The following is an 18112-nucleotide window of genomic DNA, read 5'->3' on the forward strand; positions in this document are numbered from 1 at the left end:
ACGTCTTGATGATCCTTGAAAAAAGTAATTCTTAAATAATCCAAGCCTTGATGACCCTTGAAAAAATAATGCTTTAGAAATCTACGTCTTGGCGATCCTTAAAAAATATTTATTTAAAAATCCACGTCAGGACGATCCTTGAAATAATATTTCTTAAAAAATCCACGCCGTGATGATCATTGAAAAAAATAATTATTTAAAAATCTACGTCTTGAGGATCCTTAAAAAAATAAATATTTAAAAATCCGCGTCTTGATGATCCTTGAAGAATATTTCTTTAAAAATCCACGTCTTGATGATCCTTGAAATAATATTTATTTACAAATCCACACCCAGATTATCCTTGAAAAATATATTTCTTTAAATAGCCACGTCCTTGAAAAAATATTTCTTTAAAAATCCACGTCCTTGAAAAAATATTTCTCTAAAAATCCAAGTCCTTGAAAAAATATTTCTTTAAAAATCCACGTCTTTGAAAAAATATTTCTTTAAAAATCCAAGTCCTTGAAAAAATATTTCTTTAAAAATCCACGTCCTTGAAAAAATATTTCTTTAAAAATCCACGTCTTTGAAAAAATGTTTCTTTAAAAGCTACGTCCTTGAAAAAACATTTCTTTAAAAATCCACGTACTTCAAAATTATTTTTTTGGAATTCCACGTCTTGATTATCCTTGAAAAATTATTTCTTTAGAAATCCACGTCTTGATGACCCTTGAAAAAAATAATTCTTTAACAATCCACGTCCTTAAAAAAATATTCAAAATATATTTCTTTAGAAAGTTCGTCCTTGTGATCCTTCAGAAAAAAATTTTAGTTAAAAAGTTCATGTCCCTGAGGTCCATTTTATTTTAAAAAACCTGATACTTGAAAAAAATATTTAAAAATCCATGTCTTGAAGATCCCTGAAAAAATATTTTTGGAAAATTTCACAGCCTTTTGGTCCTTTGAAAAAAATATTTTGTAAAGTCCAGGTCTTTCTGGTCAAAGCCTTTTGGGTCCTTCGAAAAAAAAAATATTTTTTTAAAGTCGATGACTGTCTGGTCCTTTAAAAAATAATTTTTAGAAGGTTCCAGTCCTTTTTTGTTCCTTTAAACATATTTTTTAAATTTACGTCCAATTAAATCTTTGGAAAATATATTTTTTTAAAAATCCACGTCCTTTGAAAATGTTTTTTCATTAAATTCAAGTCTTTGATCCTTCAAAAAATTATTTTCTTTAAAAACCCACACGCCTCGGTGGTCCTTTGGAAACATCACGCTGTTTTATTCCCGATAAACATATTAAATCATTTCAATTGAACTATTCATTACAAATCCTTGTTGGTTAAGGCTAACTTGATCCAACCCACACACCCACACGCACACAGCCTCACGTACTCCCCCACCCAACCAAAGGTAGGCCATGGATGAGTGCCAAAGAAAGGGAAACAATTCAATGGTTATCGTTTAGCATAGAAATGCCTTTTGTTAAATGCTTAAGAAACCGTTTGCTTTTAACACCAGCAACAGTAATAACCAAACGGAATATCTAAAAGAAAAAACAACAATAACAACAACCTCTACCGACACCATTGAGAAAGAGAGAGAGAGAGAGATGACACCGTTATGCCCTGAAACCCAAGACATGGCATCAAGGCCTAAAGCCACATGTTTATGCTGTTGCTGTTGCTGTTTGGTTGGTATTGTGGTTGGTTGAATGCAAAGAGGGGAAATGGGCTTTGTGGAGAGTGTGAGCATAAGGGAGAGAGAGAGAGAGGTAAAGTGTGTGTGTGTGGTAACGACATTATGTAGTTGTTGCTTGTAGCTTGAATTTTTCATGAATACCAACAAATAAATGTTAGTAAGGAGTGTGTGTGTGTGTTTAAAACTCTCTTCAACGAGGAAGAGTGTTTTCAAATGAGCGTGAGTACGTGTAGAAGTGTGCGTGTGTGTATGGACTCTGTATAATATCAGCAATTGCTTGTGTGCCATGTGGTGTATGAGTGATGATAACAAGTATACGCACAATTGGGTTTTATTTTCATTTCGTGGAGGCCTGTAGCTATTCCGAGAATGTGGCATGGTCGGCTAAACACCCCCTGCATCCCCCCTCCCAACATGGAATGCCACCTAAACAAAGCGTGGGTGTTTGTTTAGTGTTGTTATGCCTGAGTTTGTTTATGTTGATTTATTATGCGTTCCATCCATGGTTAGGCAGAGCTTGTTTGGCCCAAAGCAGCTAGATCTCCTCTTTGGGAGGGGGGAGAGATGGAGCTCATTGTCTGTTGTTGTTGTTTTTTTCGGCCACTGCTGCTCACACACAATGGATACAGATAAAATAACACGAATTTACTTCGTAAAACTTGTTTAACGGCTCATCGTCGTTATTGTTGCTAATGTGGGTCTCGTTGTTGTTGTTCTGGTTATTATCATGGTGCGTACGTGTGTGTGTGTGTGTGTGCGTGTGAGTGTTTTCTTTCCTGCCTTGGTCTTAACTGTGTTTATTTGTATTGGATGTACTTTTCGATGTTTTCATTCTGTTTAGTGTCAAAAAAGAAATGTTGAATATGGCCACAAAAAAAAAAAAAAAAAACACACACACACATATATAAAGTGTATAAGTGTGGGTATGTGTGAATCAAACATGTGTACATTTGCATAAAAAATCATACATATATGTGTTCTTGTTGTTTTTTGGTTCGGAAATTTAAACACCATTTCCATATGAATGTATATACAGGATGAGATAAAAAAAAAATCGGCAAATTTTAAATTTTATTGAATGAAAGCAAAAATGTCGGAAATTTTAGAATAACATCCAGACCTGCCTGCTGCCCTGAGAACTGCGACATGGTGCCTTCTCATGGCACCAGTGTAAGCAATATAATGAGCTGTCACTGGAATAATTTTAACAGCTGTCGGACGAGTGGCTTAGAAATGACAGCTGTCTGAAGTTGGTAGCAGTTTTTTCATCTCACCCTAAACAAGGAAAAAAGTTCACATTTTTTCCAAGAAATCTTGACGTCAAGTCAATTGGAAGGCAACAAAAAGGTATTTGACTGCCCAAAAAAAGAAAGGATTTATTTACATATTTTGTAATAATAAGAGGATAGGATGGCTAATAAAAGTCATCACAAACTTCAGGGATTTGTAAAAAGGAAAAACACAAAAATTCAAAATAAAAACTTAAAGGACTTCGCACACACAGTGTTTCCAGAACTGTTACCTTGACTTCTATCCATAAAAATATCTCTTGAAATAGGTCACTTTAAATAACACCTCTTGATGATTTTCTTCTATCCCGACAAGATTAATAATAATAGAAACCTCAAGGAAGACTTTTTTCCACAAAAGAGCTTTTAAAAGGAATTCCATCCATGGCATCCCCTTTTAAAGGTCGACAGTCCACAGAAGACCTGTCCAAGGCCTGCAGACTATCACAAGCCTCTTCAATTGAAAAAATATATTTTTTAAGGATGAGAACTTGCATCTAATATTTTCTTTTGCAAAAAATATTTTTTTCTAAAAAAAATTAAAATATAGATATCGAGTCCTTTGAAAAGGGTTTAATGAAAAATATATTGGAAAAAATCAACGTTCTATGATCTTTGGATAATTAAAAATCCACGCCCTCGTGGTCCTAAGAAAAAAAATAAAAAAACACGTCTTAATGATCGTTCAAAATTCTTTTATTTTTTTTAAACCACGTCTTCCTTATCTTTGAAAAATATTTTTTAAAAATCAAAGTCTTGATGATCCTTGATAAAACTTTTTTTCAAAATTGAGGTCCTTAAAAAAATTGATGTAAAAATCCATGTCCTTGAAAAATATTTATTAGAAGATCCACATCCTTGAAAAATATTGATTTTAAAATCCCCTTCTTTGAAAAATATTGATCTGAGAATCTATGTCCTTAAAAAATACAGATATAAAAAAGATTTATCTAAGAATTCATGTCCTTGAAAATTTTTGATATAAAAATCCATGTCCTTGAAAAATATTTATTAGAAGATCCACATCCTTGAAAAATATTGATTTTAAAATCCACGTCCTTTGATATTGATATAAAAATCCATGCCCTTGAAAATGGTTGATATAAAAATCCATGTCCTTAAAAAATATTGATATAAAAATTCATGTCCTTGGAAAATACTGATTTAAAAATCCATGTCCTTGAAAAATATTGATAAAAAAAATCCATGTCCTTGAAAAACATTGATATAAAAATTCATGTCCTTGGAAAATACTGATTTAAAAATCCATGTCCTTGAAAAATTTTGATATGAAAATCCATGTCCTTTAAAAATAATTATATAAAAATACATGTCCTTGAAAAAAATTGACATAAAAAACCATGTTCTTGAAAAATATTGATGTAAAAATTCATGTCCTTGAAAATTTCTGATATAAAAATCCATGTCCTTGAAAATTTTTTAAATAAAAATCCACGTCCTTGAAAAATGTTAAAATCCATGTCCTTGAAAAATATTGATATAAAATTCATGTCCTTAAAAATATGGATATAAAAATTCATGTCCTGGAAAAATATTGATATGAAAATCCATGTCCTTGAAAGATATTGATTTAAAAATTAACGTTTTGATGATCCTTGAACAAATATTTATTTAAAAATCCACATTTTGATGATCCTTGATAAATATTTCTTTAAAAATCCACGTCCTGATGTTCCTTGAAAAAATATTTATTTAAAAACCAAACAAGTCTTAATGATTCTTTACAAACTTTTTTTCAAAATTCACGCCCTGATGATCCTTAAAAAATATATTTTTTAAAATCTGCGTCTTGATAATCCACGACAAACTTTTTTTTAAAATCCACGTATTGATGATTCTTGGAAAAATATTTCTTTTAAAAACCAACTCCCCATGATCCTTGAAAAAATATTTCTTCAGTGGATTATTGATATTCTCGAAAAAAATATATTTTTAAAAACCTACGGCTTCATGATCCTTGAAAAAATATTTCTTTAAAAATCCAGATTTGGATGATTTTTGAAAAAAAAACATTTCTTTAAAAATCCACGTCTTGATGACCCTTGAAAAAATATTTCTTTTAAAATACACATTTTGATGATCCTTGAAAAAATATTTATTTAAAAATCCACATTTTAATGATCCTTGGAAAAATATTTAATTCAAAATCCACGTCTTGATGATCCTAGAAAAAATATTTCTTCAATAATCCATGTCTTGGTGATCCTTGGAAAAATATTTATTTAAAAATCCACATTTTGATGATCCTTGAAAAAAATATTTCTTTTAAAATCCACGTCTTGATGATCTTTGAAAAAATAATTCTTTAAAAATCCATGTCCTGATGATTTTTGAAAAAATTATTTATTTAAAAATCCGTCTTTTGATCGTCCTTTAAAATCTAAATTTTTTGAAAATCAAAGTCAAGATGATCCTTGAAAAAACATTTTATTAGAAATTCACGTCACGTCCTGATGATTCTTGGAAAAAATATATTTTTAAAAATCCACATTTGGATGATCCTTAAAAAATATATTTTGAAAAATCGACATTTTGATGATCCTTGAAAAAATATTTCTTTAAAAATCTACATTTTGATGCTCTTTGAAAAAATATTTATTTAAAAATCTACGTCTTGATGTTCCTTGAAAAAAAAATATTGATGTAAAAATCCACTTCCTGATGATCCTTGAAAAAAATACTTATTTAAAAATCCACATCTTGACGATCCTTGAAAAAATATTTCTTAAAAAATCCACATTTTGATGATCCTTAAAAAAATATTTATTGAAAAATCCAAGTCTTGATGATCCTTGAAAAAATATTCATTTAAAAATCCACGTCCTGATGATTTTTTAAGAAAGTATTTATTTAAAAATCCACGTCTTGATGATCCTTAAAAAAATATTTTTTTAAAAATCCACGTCCTGATGATTTTTAAAAACGTATTTATTTAAAAATCCACGTCTTGATGGTCCTTGAAACAATACTTATTTAAAAATTCACGTCCTGAATCCACACCTTTAGAAAGGGATCCTAATTAAAAATGATGATCCTTATTTAAAAATCTAATCTAATAAATTTTGAAAATACTAGTTTTTAATGGTCATCTGAAAAAAATAACAAAAAAATCACTTCCTGAGAGTCCTTAGAAAAATTAAATTTGTAAGAATCTTCGTCTTAAAAATAATTTAAGAAATATCCTGATGGTCGTAAGAAAAATAACAAATATATGGTCATTTAGAAAAAGTTTAACGGCCGATGATGGCTCTCCGCTCGTATTAAGCGACCGTGGCATTAGAATAAATGCCGAATGTAAATGGGAAAATATTCTGGAGTATGTATTAAAGCCTTGGGTACGCAAACATTTTGACGGCAGACCTTTGACATTCCAACAGGACTCAGCACAATCGCATTCAGCACGCACCACCTAGGAATGGTTACAAAATGAGTTTCCTCGCTTCATTTCCAGCGCAAAATGGCCACCAAAATCTTCGGATACCAATCTATTGGACTATTGTGTCTGGAGTATTTTGGAAAGCAAGGTTGGCACACTAAAAAATACCAAAGTGTCGATCACCTCAAGCAGGCGCCTCGCCGGGAATGGGCCAAAATACCGCAGAGAAACATTCGGGTAGCGTGTGACGGTTTCATTGGCCGCTTGAAGGCCATAATTCGTGCCAAAGGTGACAAATTCGAACAAATCTAAACTTATTCTAAAATTTGATGCTATTTCCGACATTTTTTGCTTTCATTCAATAAAATTTAGAAAAAAATGTAAAAATTATGGCGTTTGTTTTTGTTGCAGTTTTTTTTATCTCACCCTGTTAATTTGTAAAATACGAGTTTTTGAGGGTCATCTGAAAAAAAAAAAAAAAATAAAATCACTTCCTGAGAGTCCTCAGAAAAAATATTTTTTTTAATCCTCGTCCTGGCAAGCCGCTAAAAATTAAATTTAAAAAATCATCTGATGGTCATAAGGAAATAACATCCATGGTCGTTTAAAAAAGTCTTAGAAAAGTATCTGTGTTCCGCTGTTTTTGTTTTTCTTTTTTTTTTTTTGGGAAAATATGAAATAAATAGATAGCCACACTTTGATTTTTTAAAAATATTTAATTTACAGAACGCTTTTTTAAAATTTCCCACTTACTGAAGACCCTTTCAAGGGTTTCTATGTAAACCACATCTTTAGGACACCTCTAGCCATTGCAACTCTCTGAAGGTCATCTCTTCACAGAAGACTGATTTCTCCCCATAAAAATATGCCAGATCTCCTCTCATGTTGAGCTCTTGACATTTTGTAATGTTGACATTTGGCAACTTGACCTTTTGTGCAATGTGCAATCTGTCACACCTCCCACTTCCCCCATATCATTCTATAAAAAGAAGGTAATCAATTTAATATTTTTTATATTCCAAAAAAAGAGTAGAGAATAAGTGAGAGAGAGGGAAAACCGTCACCAAACATGTAAATCAATTTGTAAATTATAGTTGTTGTTGTCATTTCTCTACAATTATGGGCCATCAAATTAATTATAGTGTTGTAATTAGTTTTGGCCCATAATGCCCTTTTGGCTCTACTCAGAGACTTACGCACACACACTCACATATACTCCCCCAACAAAATATTGGCGATTTGCAATTAGAGAGTGCGAGAGAGAGAGAGACAAATAGAGAGAATTATATTAAAGCAATACCAAAATATTCCACTAGCAGTTGGTTGAGAGTGTAGCCAAACTAATTATTTAGTTTTAATCAAAGAACAACAAGAACAGTTGTCCATAAAACAACAACAACAACAATAATAACACGTGTCAATATTAAAATAACTTGAAACACGTGTCAACTTTTTTTCTTAATTAGTCTCTAATGAGTTCAAATGTTTGGGCATTTGGAAGGAGAGCTTAGGGGAAAGAAATGCCGTTAAAAACGTGAATCTAAGAATTAGGTTATCAAAATTATCGCAATGTATGATGTATAGTTTTAGGCGCATTTTATGAGCACCTGTTGACAATAGTCTAGGGAAATGTTTTTTTCTCCAAAAATGTCACTGCTACCATGTTTATTAGAGTTCATTTGCTATTTAACAACGAACTTTAAATTTGGAACAAATTTGGAAATTTTCAAAAAAAAAAAACAAAAAAGTCCGTTAAAAAAAATCTGTTAAAATCTCAAAAATGCCGAATATAGCCGATATATTGGGGACTATATGAAGACGTAGACCAGCATAGGAAACTTTTGTCATTAGCCATTACAATATTCATATACGAAACTTCGTTGAATAATGTACCTAAAATCATCAGAATACCGAATATAAGGAGGTACCGTTATATCGGGGCTATACGAAGACCTGGACCTGAATAGGCAATTTTCAGTCACAGGCTGGAACATTAAATATAAAAATTTCAGCAATATCGGTGAATATTGCACCTTAAATAGTTAAAATCCGGAATATAGGGAGGTACTGTTATATCGGGGCCTATAAGAAGACCTGGACCAGCACAGACAATTTTCTGCCTTAGGCTGCAGTATCCATTACGAACTTCAAATACCAAATTTAAAACAATTCCGATGAATAATGTCGCTAAAATCATTAAAATACCGAATTTAGGGAGGTACTGATATATCGGGGCCTATAAGAAGACCTGGACCTGCACAGACAATTTTCTGCCTTAGGCTGCAGTATCCATTACGAACTTCAAATACCAAATTTAAAACAATTCCGATGAATAATATCGCTAAAATCATGAAAATACCGAATATAGGGAGGTACCGTTATATCGGGGCTATACGAAGACCTGGAACTGCATAGACAATTTTCTGCCACAGGCTGTAGTAACTAGTTGGAACTACAAATATGAAATTTCAAACAATTTCGGTGAATATTGTACCTAAAATCATCAAAATACCGAATATCGGGAGATAACGTTATGTGGGGGCTATACGAAGACGTGAACCTGCACAGACAATTTGATGTCTTAGGCTGCAATATCCATTACGAACTTCAAATAGCAAATTTAAAACAACTCCGGTGAATAATGTCGCTAGAATCCATAAAATACCGAATATCGGGAGGTAACGATATATGGGGCCTATATGAAGACCTGGACCTGCAAAAACAATTTTCTGCCTTAGGTTGCAGTATCCATTACGAACTTCAAATACCAAATTCAAAACAATTTAGGTGAATATTGTAGCTAAAATCATCAAAATCCGGAATATAGGGAGGTACCGTCATATGGGGGCTATACTAAGACCTGGATATGCATGGAAAATTTTCTGGCATAGATAGTAGTTCCCATTACGAACTTCAAATACCAAATTTAAAATAATTCCGATGAATAATATCGCTAAAATCATGAAAATACCGAATATAGGGAGGTACCGTTATATCGGGGCTATACGAAGACCTGGACCTGCATAGACAATTTTCTGTCATAGGCTATAGTATCCGTTACGAACTTCAAATACCCAATTTGAAACAATTCCGGTGAATAATGTCGCTTAAATCGCCAAAATACCGATTATCGGGAGGTACCGTTATATCGGGGCTATACGAAGACCTGGACCTGCATAGACAATTTTCTGCCACAGGCTGTAGTACCTAGTTGGAACTACAAATATGAAATTTCAAACAATTTCGGTGAATATTGTACCTAAAACCTTCAAAATACCGAATTTAGGGAGGTATTGATGTATGGGGCCTATACGAAGACCTAGACCTGCACAGACAATTTTCTGTCATAAGCTGTAATATCCATTACGAACTTCAAATACGAAATTTCAAACAAATTCGGTGAATAATGTAGCTAAAATCATCAGAATACCGAATATTGGGAGGTACCTTTATATCGAGGCCATACGAAGACCTGGGCCTGCATGAACAATTTTCTGTCATAGGCTGTAGTGTCCATTACGAATTTCAAGTACCAAATTTGAAACGGTTCGGGTGAATAATGTCGCTAAAATCATTAAAATACCGAATATCGGAAGGTGCCGTTATATGGAAGCTATACGAAGCTGTGGGTCTGAATACGCAATTTTTATAGGCTGTAGTACCCATTACGAATTCTAAAAACGAAATTTGAAAAAACTCCGGTGAATAATAGCGCTAAAATCACCAAAATACCGACTATCGGGAGTTGCCGTTATATGGGGGCTATACGAAGGCGTGGACCTGCATGTACAATTATCTCTCATATGCTGTAGTATCCATTACGAACTCTAAATACGAAATTTGAAACAGTTCCGGTGAATAATGTCGCTAAAATCATCAAAATACCGAATATCGGGGGGTACCCTTGTATGTGGGCTATACGATATCGTGGACCTATAAAGACATTTTTCTTCCAGGGGTAGAGTACTTAGAAAGAACTCCTTTTGTGGCTTTTCAGACAATTTCATTGACGAATTTCGATACAATCATCAAAATACCGAATATCGGAAGTACCATCATATGGGGGGCTATACGATATCGGACAGGGCTAAACTGTCTTAGAATTTTACGCTGATCAAAAAAATATATACATATATACATTTATACATATCTATTCCAACTATACCAAAATTCCTCATTGTAGTTATTTGAAAATTGGAAAGCCTCATCTACAGCCCGGTATAAACTGCTTTGGTGTTGCTCGAATAATACCAAAGATATTGCCAAAGGACTAATTTGACAATATTTTTTACCGTTGTGGGTAAACTGTGCACATTCATAATTCAACTTCATTTTGAAGGTGTAGACTCTGCCTTTTCGAAAATATCACACAATATTGCCATATTTCCGTACAATATCCAAGAGATATGGCCACATTAAGACATGTGCTGAAAATTTGTAATTATTTCAATTTTTTTTTTGAGTAATTGTCTTCTAGAGGCCCTTATTTTTGAAGTAATAGCAGTTTCTTCATAAAATTAATTGATTTTAAAAGCTCGCATGCATTTTTGTATAAAAACCATACAATGTTGCCATATTTCTGACAATATACCAAAGATATGGCAAAATTAAAAAAAAAAGAAAACCAGAAGATTCATATATTTTCAGCAGACTTGGGTAACAATTTACGGAGGACCCTTACTCCTAAAGTAATAGCAGTATCTTCATGAAAAGACTTGATTTGAAAAGCTCATGTGTATGTTGCCATATTTCCGCTCTTTATTATTGTTAGGTTTTCAACTATATGCCAAAGCTATGACTTAAAGAAAGCTGACCCGAAATTATTTAAATTAGAAGCCCGTTTTGCGTAATCATCTCTTAAAAGATATAACTTTAGAAATAATCGGTATATCTTTATGAAATAACATGACTTGAAAATTGATGGCAATTTCATTATAAATTACAAAACAATGTTGCCATATTTTTGACAATGTACCAAAGATATGTTGCAATAAATACTGGAAACGAAGCTTGTCATGTTTTGAGCGCTTGTGGGTAATTAAATTCAAGAAGTGATTTCTTCTGAAGTAATCGGCTTATCTCCATAAAATACCATGATTTTAGGTGTGGAGAGTGCTATTCTTAAAATTCTGTAAAATATTGTCATATTTTATGCAACGGATCAGATGTTTAAGGAAATAAAAACATTTTCCATGTTTTAACTTTTTTGGTACCTATATTCCAGACGTCATAACTTTTGAAATATTTGCTGCACTGAAATGAAATGCATAAATTTAGAAAGCTTTGACACCTTTTTTATAAACAACAGTACAATATTGCCATATTTCAGGCATTATATCAGAGATATATTGCAATAAAAGCAATGACCGAAATTTGCCAAGTTTTTGATGCTTTTGGATAACATTATTGGCTAGGGCATAACTTTTAAAGTATGCGCTATATCTTCCTGCCATAACTTTATAGTGAATTTGTGGATTCTACCAATTTAAAATATTCACAATATTGCCATATTTATTGGCAACATTAAAGTTAAATCAAAGAGAAAAACATATACTGAGAGGTTGAATATTTTTGCACTTTTTGGGTAATAAGATTCTGGGTGTCGTAATTTCCGAATTAGTCGTTGTATTTGCATAAAGTAGCCAAATTTTATAATCTGTGGCAACTCCTTTTTCGAATATGGTACAATATTGCCACATTGATGACAAGATACTAAAGATATCGCTAAAGGAGCCAAGTTGTCGGAATTTACAAAAGTTTAGACGCTTTGCGTAACCTTCTTCAATTGATTATTATTTCAGTTCTATTAGACTTATCTGCATGCAATAAATTGGTGGGCAAAGTGTTGACACTTCTGTTTTAAATGTTGTCAAATATTGCCAGATTTTCTAAATATGTACTTCAGGTATGACGAAAGAAAGCCATGAGCGAAACAATTGTTTAATATTTCCTATTTTGCGCAGTGATCTTCAAGACTCCGTAACTTTTGAAATATACGTAGAATTTTTATAAAATAAATCGATTTTGAATGTTTGTACTCTGGGTTTTCAAGAAGCTGCGCAATATTACCATGTCTGCCACAAGGTACCTGAGTTATAGTGAAATAAAGATGATTAACGAAATTTGCAATAGTTTAACCGCATTTGGGTAACCATCTTCTAGAGGTTGTAAGTTTTGTAATAATCAACAGATTTCTATGAAATAAATTACTTTTAAAAGGTTAGGTAATTCTTTTTTAAATTTGGAGTAATGTTGCCATATTTTCTAAATACGTACTAGAGATACGTCAAAAGGAAGTCATGTGCCTAACAAATATTTAATATTTTTTCTTTTACACAGTTATATTCAAGAGTTCGTAACTTTTGACATATAAGTCGTATCTCTATAAAACAAATCGATTTTGAATGCTTGGATTATTGGTTTTAAAATGATGTGCAATATTATTATATATGCCCCAAGATCCCGGAGATATAGTTAAATAAAAATGGTTATCGGAGTTTGTAATAGTTTAACCGCTTTTGAGTAATCATCTTCTAGAGCTTGTAAGTTTTGTAATAATCGACAGATTTGTATGAAATAAATTGCCTTTAAAAGCTTAGGCACTATTTTTTCAGATTTTGCACAGTATTGCCATATTTTCTAAAATGTACTTGAGCTATGTCAAAAGAAACCCTTGTGCTCATGAAATGTTTAAATGTTTTTCTTTTGCGCTGTTATCTTCAAAAGTGCATAACTTTTGGAATATACGTCGTATCTCTATAAAATAACTTGATTTTGAATGCTTGGACTGTTTATTTTAAAAAAGCTGTTCAATGTTACCACATCTGCCTCAAAGTACCTGAGATATAGTTAAATAAAGAAGGTTATCGAAATTTGCAACAGTTTAACCACATTTGAGTAATCATCTTCTAGAGCTTGTAATTTTTGTAATAATCGACAGATATGCATGAAATAAATTGCCTTTAAAAGGTTAGGTAATTATTTTTTAAATTTTGTACAATCTTGCCATATTTTTCAAAAATTTACTTGAGATATGACCTATAAAAACCTTGCGTTCAACAATTGTTTATTATTTTTTCTTTTACGCAGTCATCTTCATGAGCTCGTTACTTTAGAAATATACGTTGTATCTCTGTAAAATAAATCGATTTTGAATGTATGGATTCTTGGTTTTCAAAATGCTGTGCCATATTACCATATCTGCCACGAGGTACCGGGGATATATTTAAATGAAGATGGTTATCGAAATTTGCTATAGTTTAATCGCATTTGGGTAACCATCTTCTAGAGCTTGTAATTTTTGTAATAATCGACAGATTTCTATGAAATAAATTACCTTTAAAAGGTTAGGTGTTTCTCTTTGAAATCTTGGACAATATTGCCATATTTTTGGAAAATGTACTTGAGCTATGACAAATAAAACTTTGCTCTCAAAAAATGTTTGACATTTATTCTTTTGCGCTGTTATCTTCAAAAGTACATAACTTTTGGAATATACGTCGTATCTCTATAAAATAACTTGATTTTGAATGCTTGGACTGTTTATTTTAAAAAAGCTGTTCAATGTTACCACATCTGCCTCAAAGTACCTGAGATATAGTTAAATGAAGATGGTTGTCGAAATTTGCAAAAAATTACCGGCATTTGAGTAACCATCTTCTAGAGGTTGTAATTTTTGTAATAATCGACATATCTGCATAAAATAAATTGCCCTTAAAAGGTTAGGTACTACAATTTTAGATTTTGAGCAATATTGCCACATTATCGGAAAATGTACTTGAGATATGACAAATAACAACCTTGTGCGAAACAAATGTTTAATATTTCCTATTTTGCGCAGTGACCTTCAAGAGTCCATAACTTTTGAAATATACGTCCTATCTTTGAAAAATAACTCGATTTTGAATGTTTGGATTCTTGGTTTTCAAATGCTGTACAATATTGCCATATCTGCCACAAGGTAACGGAGGTATAGTTAAATAAAGATGGTTATCGAAATTTGCCATAGTTTAATCGCATTTGGGTAACCATCTTCTAGAGGTTGTAAGTTTTGTAATAATCAACAGATTTCTATGAAATAAATTACTTTTAAAAGGTTAGGTAATTCTTTTTTAAATTTGGAGTAATCTTGCCATATTTTCTAAATACGTACTAGAGATATGACAAAAGTAAGCCATGTGCGAAACAAATGTTTAATATTTTTTCTTTTAAACAGTTATATTCAAGAGTCCATAACTTTTGAAATATACGTCCTATCTTTGAAAAATAACTTGATTTTGAATGTTTGTACTCTTGGTTTTCAAAATGCTGTGCAATATTGCCATATCTGCCACAAGGTACCGGAGATATAGTTAAATGAAGATGGTTATCGAAATTTGCAATAGTTTAACCTCATTTGAGTAATCATCTTCTAGAGCTTGTAATTTTTGTAACATTCGACGGATTTGCATGAAATACATTTCCTTTGAAAGGTTAGGCAATTCTCTTTGAATTTTTGTACAATATTGCCATATTTGTAGAAAAATTTACTTGAGATATGACCAAAGAAAACCCTATACCCAAAAATTGCTAGTTTTTGGTATTTTTGCATAATTATCGCATTGGGATCATAACTCCTAAAGTAGTGTTTATATATTTACGAAATAACTTCATATCGAATGTGTGAGTGTTTGTTTTGAAAATATTGTCCATTGTTGCCATATTTTTTTCACGCTCTCCCAACAAAATTGCATTAATGGCCATGACCCTGGTTGTGAGTTTTTTCTTTTCCCCCAAAACAATTCATTCATAATTCAATGGCTTTTGTCTGGAGTCGTTAGCCAAATGTCACAGAGAAAAAAAAATTGGAAAAATAACAACAAAACATTTTAATGGCGTATGGAAAAAAATAGAAACAAACCCCAAGTCTAAAGCAGGCTTCAGAAATAGTTGAACACAAAAAGCCTCCAAAGAACAAAAGACTGACTGTTGGCCTTTTGTGTGCGGTTTTTATGATAATGTTAATATCCTGTGAATGTAAGGAGGTGGGTTGTTGCTGTCGTTTTTATGGGCCCTGTAACTATTTTTGACTTCTTTTTTTCAGAATGGGGGGGGGGGGAAATAACATTTTAAAATGTTGGAGAGGGCTAAAGGAGTTGTTGCTATTTTAGAGAAGTCAATGTTTGTGGGTGATTAAATGAGAGGATGTATTTTTTTGGGATAATATCACAAGAGAGCATAAGAGAGTTATTAAGAGAATGGAAAAGACAGACAGGTACAAGGCTTTAATGAAATGTGTTTTCCTCCCCCCTTTCCTCAAAGGAGACACAATACCAAGAGATACCAAAAAGGCGAAAAACAGAAAGGACTTGTGTGTGTGTGTGTCTGTGCCTGGCTGTGTAAGGATAACCATTAATGAAGCTAAATTTGGGATACACAAACACACATAGCCCTACATACACATGTAGATAATAAATGTTAAAAAAAAACACCTCAACAAATTATGAAGTTCATTAAAGAACAAAAAAAAAATTAGGCTAAGGTTGTTAAGTCAATTTTTTTTTTCAATTTTAATTTTGAAGGATTTTTGTTGATGATTTTTATAAAAAGAAAATAAAAAAACGGTATCTAATTACCCTTTCCAAAACGCTTAACAGCTCCGAAGGTTTCATGTTTATCCACGGTGTTTGCCAAAGCCTTTGAAATCCAATCAAGTTGAGGTTCCTTCTGAGCAAAATTTCCTTGGAATACAACAATTGACTGGCTGTCTGGTGGGTGGCTGACTGTCAATTGAAGGATGGTGCGGTGTGGATGACGTTTACGTTGATAATGCCAACAATGGCCTTTGAACGTTAGGTTTTTTTTTCACTTAATTTTCTTTTTCGCTATAATTATCACTGATCCTTGATGTGCCAAAGGAGGGGGCAAGGGGCTGGGGAGTAGAGATAGGATTTTAGACACTCACTACACAATGGACACACACACACACGGACACTTTTACTCTTCTCACACCCTCAAGAGCATAAATATTCAATGCTAAATATTCAACAGTTTTTTTTTTCTGAGGAGATTTTCTTTTTTTTTTGGGTTTCAAATGGATTTTTTAGATATATTTTCTTGGGAAAATTATTTCTTTCACTTCATTTTTCTTCACTTTTTCACAGAAATTTTTTTTCATAACAATTTTTGGTTTGGAATTTTTTTCTCTCTCTGCCCCCAGGTATTGGTGTGACAATTTTTTCAAATTATTTTCTTGTTTTAAAATATTTTAAATTTTTTTAAATGTTACACACAAAAATCCTTTAGATTTTCAGTCATCTATTCGTTTAAAATAAATTTTTCTATCGTTTTCTGGCGTTTTTCTTTCCTGTTTTTTTTTCTCTCTGTTCGGAATGATGAGAAAAATTTTCACGTTTAACTTTGCCGAAGTGAAAAAAATGAATGGTTGCAATTTTCCGTGTGTATAACTTCAAAAAATTGGTTTAGTTAAGTCTTGGTCCTTCCTCTGCTTAATGTCACTCGCACACACTCACACACACACAGCACTCTCACACAGAGATAGCCACAGTTGGTGTAAAAAAAAATACTGAATGAGAGTCTGTGCGTAAGTGTTTTTTTTTTTTTTTTTGTTTCATTCGTAAAAGCTTCTCTTTACATTGTTGTAGTAGTATTCCTGTCAAACAAAACATCCCTACAAAACACAAAAAAAAAAAACACCAACACCATACTTAACCTACCACCCCTTTCCCCCAGCCCGAAAAAAACATCATTATCAACCTTACCCTTGTCTGGTTATTAAACTTCGTCAACAACGACTGTCGTTGTCAACGACTTCTATGCACAAAGCTCTTCGCGGCACAGTAACTCTCAGACACTCAGACTCTCAACTCAAACGGAGAGTGTTACTTGTGGTGTGTTTGTTGAGAGTGGGTGGCTTGTGGTGAATTGAAGCTGTTGTGTTAGAGTTGCCATTGTAGCGTTGCTAAAAGGCATCAATGCAAATTTATATTAGGAATGGATAATTGGTGATTTCATGGGGGACTAAGGAGTCGTAGGAGAATGTACCCAAATCCGGCATCATTTTTATAATACGTTCAGGAGGAAAAAAAGGAGTTTATCGACCTTGTGTACCCTTATTTAAGTTTGAATTTTCTCAACAATAGGGAATAGAAAATAGGGGATTTATGGGGGACTAAGGAGTCGTGGGAGAATGTGCCCAAAGCCGACATCACTGTCCCAATTCAGGGGGAAAAAAGGAGTTTATCGACCTTGTGTACCCTTATTTAAGTATGGATTTTCTCAACAATAGGGAATAGAAAATAGGGGATTAATGGGGGACTAAGGAGTCGTAGGAGAATGTGCCCAAAGCCGTTTTCACTTTTCCAATACGTTCAGGAGGAAATAAGGAGTTTATCGACCTTGTGTACCCTTATTTAGCAGGGACAACTAGTTTGGGTTTTCTCAACAATTAAATGACAGCTTCATTTTTTTAACACGTTTCCTTTAAGTTTCCCGAAAATACCGAATATCTGGAGGTAGCGATATATGGGGGCTATACGAAGACGTGGACCTGCACAGACAATTTTCTGTCATAGGCCGTAATATCCATTGCGAACTTCAAATACCACATTTGAAACTTTTGCGGTGAATAATGTCGCTAAAATCATCAAAGCACCGAAAAATGGGAATTATCGTTATATGAGGGCTATGCCAAAACGTGGACCTACATGACCTATTTTCAATACCAAAAGTCCAGGAGCCATAAC

General features: G+C 32.7%; 1 protein-coding gene across 1 annotated transcript in view; it reads right to left on the reverse strand.

The window, feature by feature from the left end:
• The window catches only part of LOC101899824 (high affinity cationic amino acid transporter 1), a 77775-nt gene extending 61004 nt beyond the window's left edge, over window positions 1-16771 (reverse strand). Inside the window, exon 1 of the mRNA XM_059118668.1 lies at window positions 15983-16771. Within this exon, the coding sequence (XP_058974651.1) occupies window positions 15983-16018 (36 nt within the window). The 5' untranslated portion in view covers window positions 16019-16771. The remainder of the gene's footprint in view (window positions 1-15982) is intronic.
• Window positions 16772-18112: the final 1341 nt, after the last annotated feature.

This window comes from Musca domestica, unplaced genomic scaffold, assembly GCF_030504385.1.
Source record: "Musca domestica strain aabys unplaced genomic scaffold, Musca_domestica.polishedcontigs.V.1.1 13, whole genome shotgun sequence".
Taxonomy (NCBI): Eukaryota; Metazoa; Arthropoda; class Insecta; order Diptera; family Muscidae; genus Musca; species Musca domestica.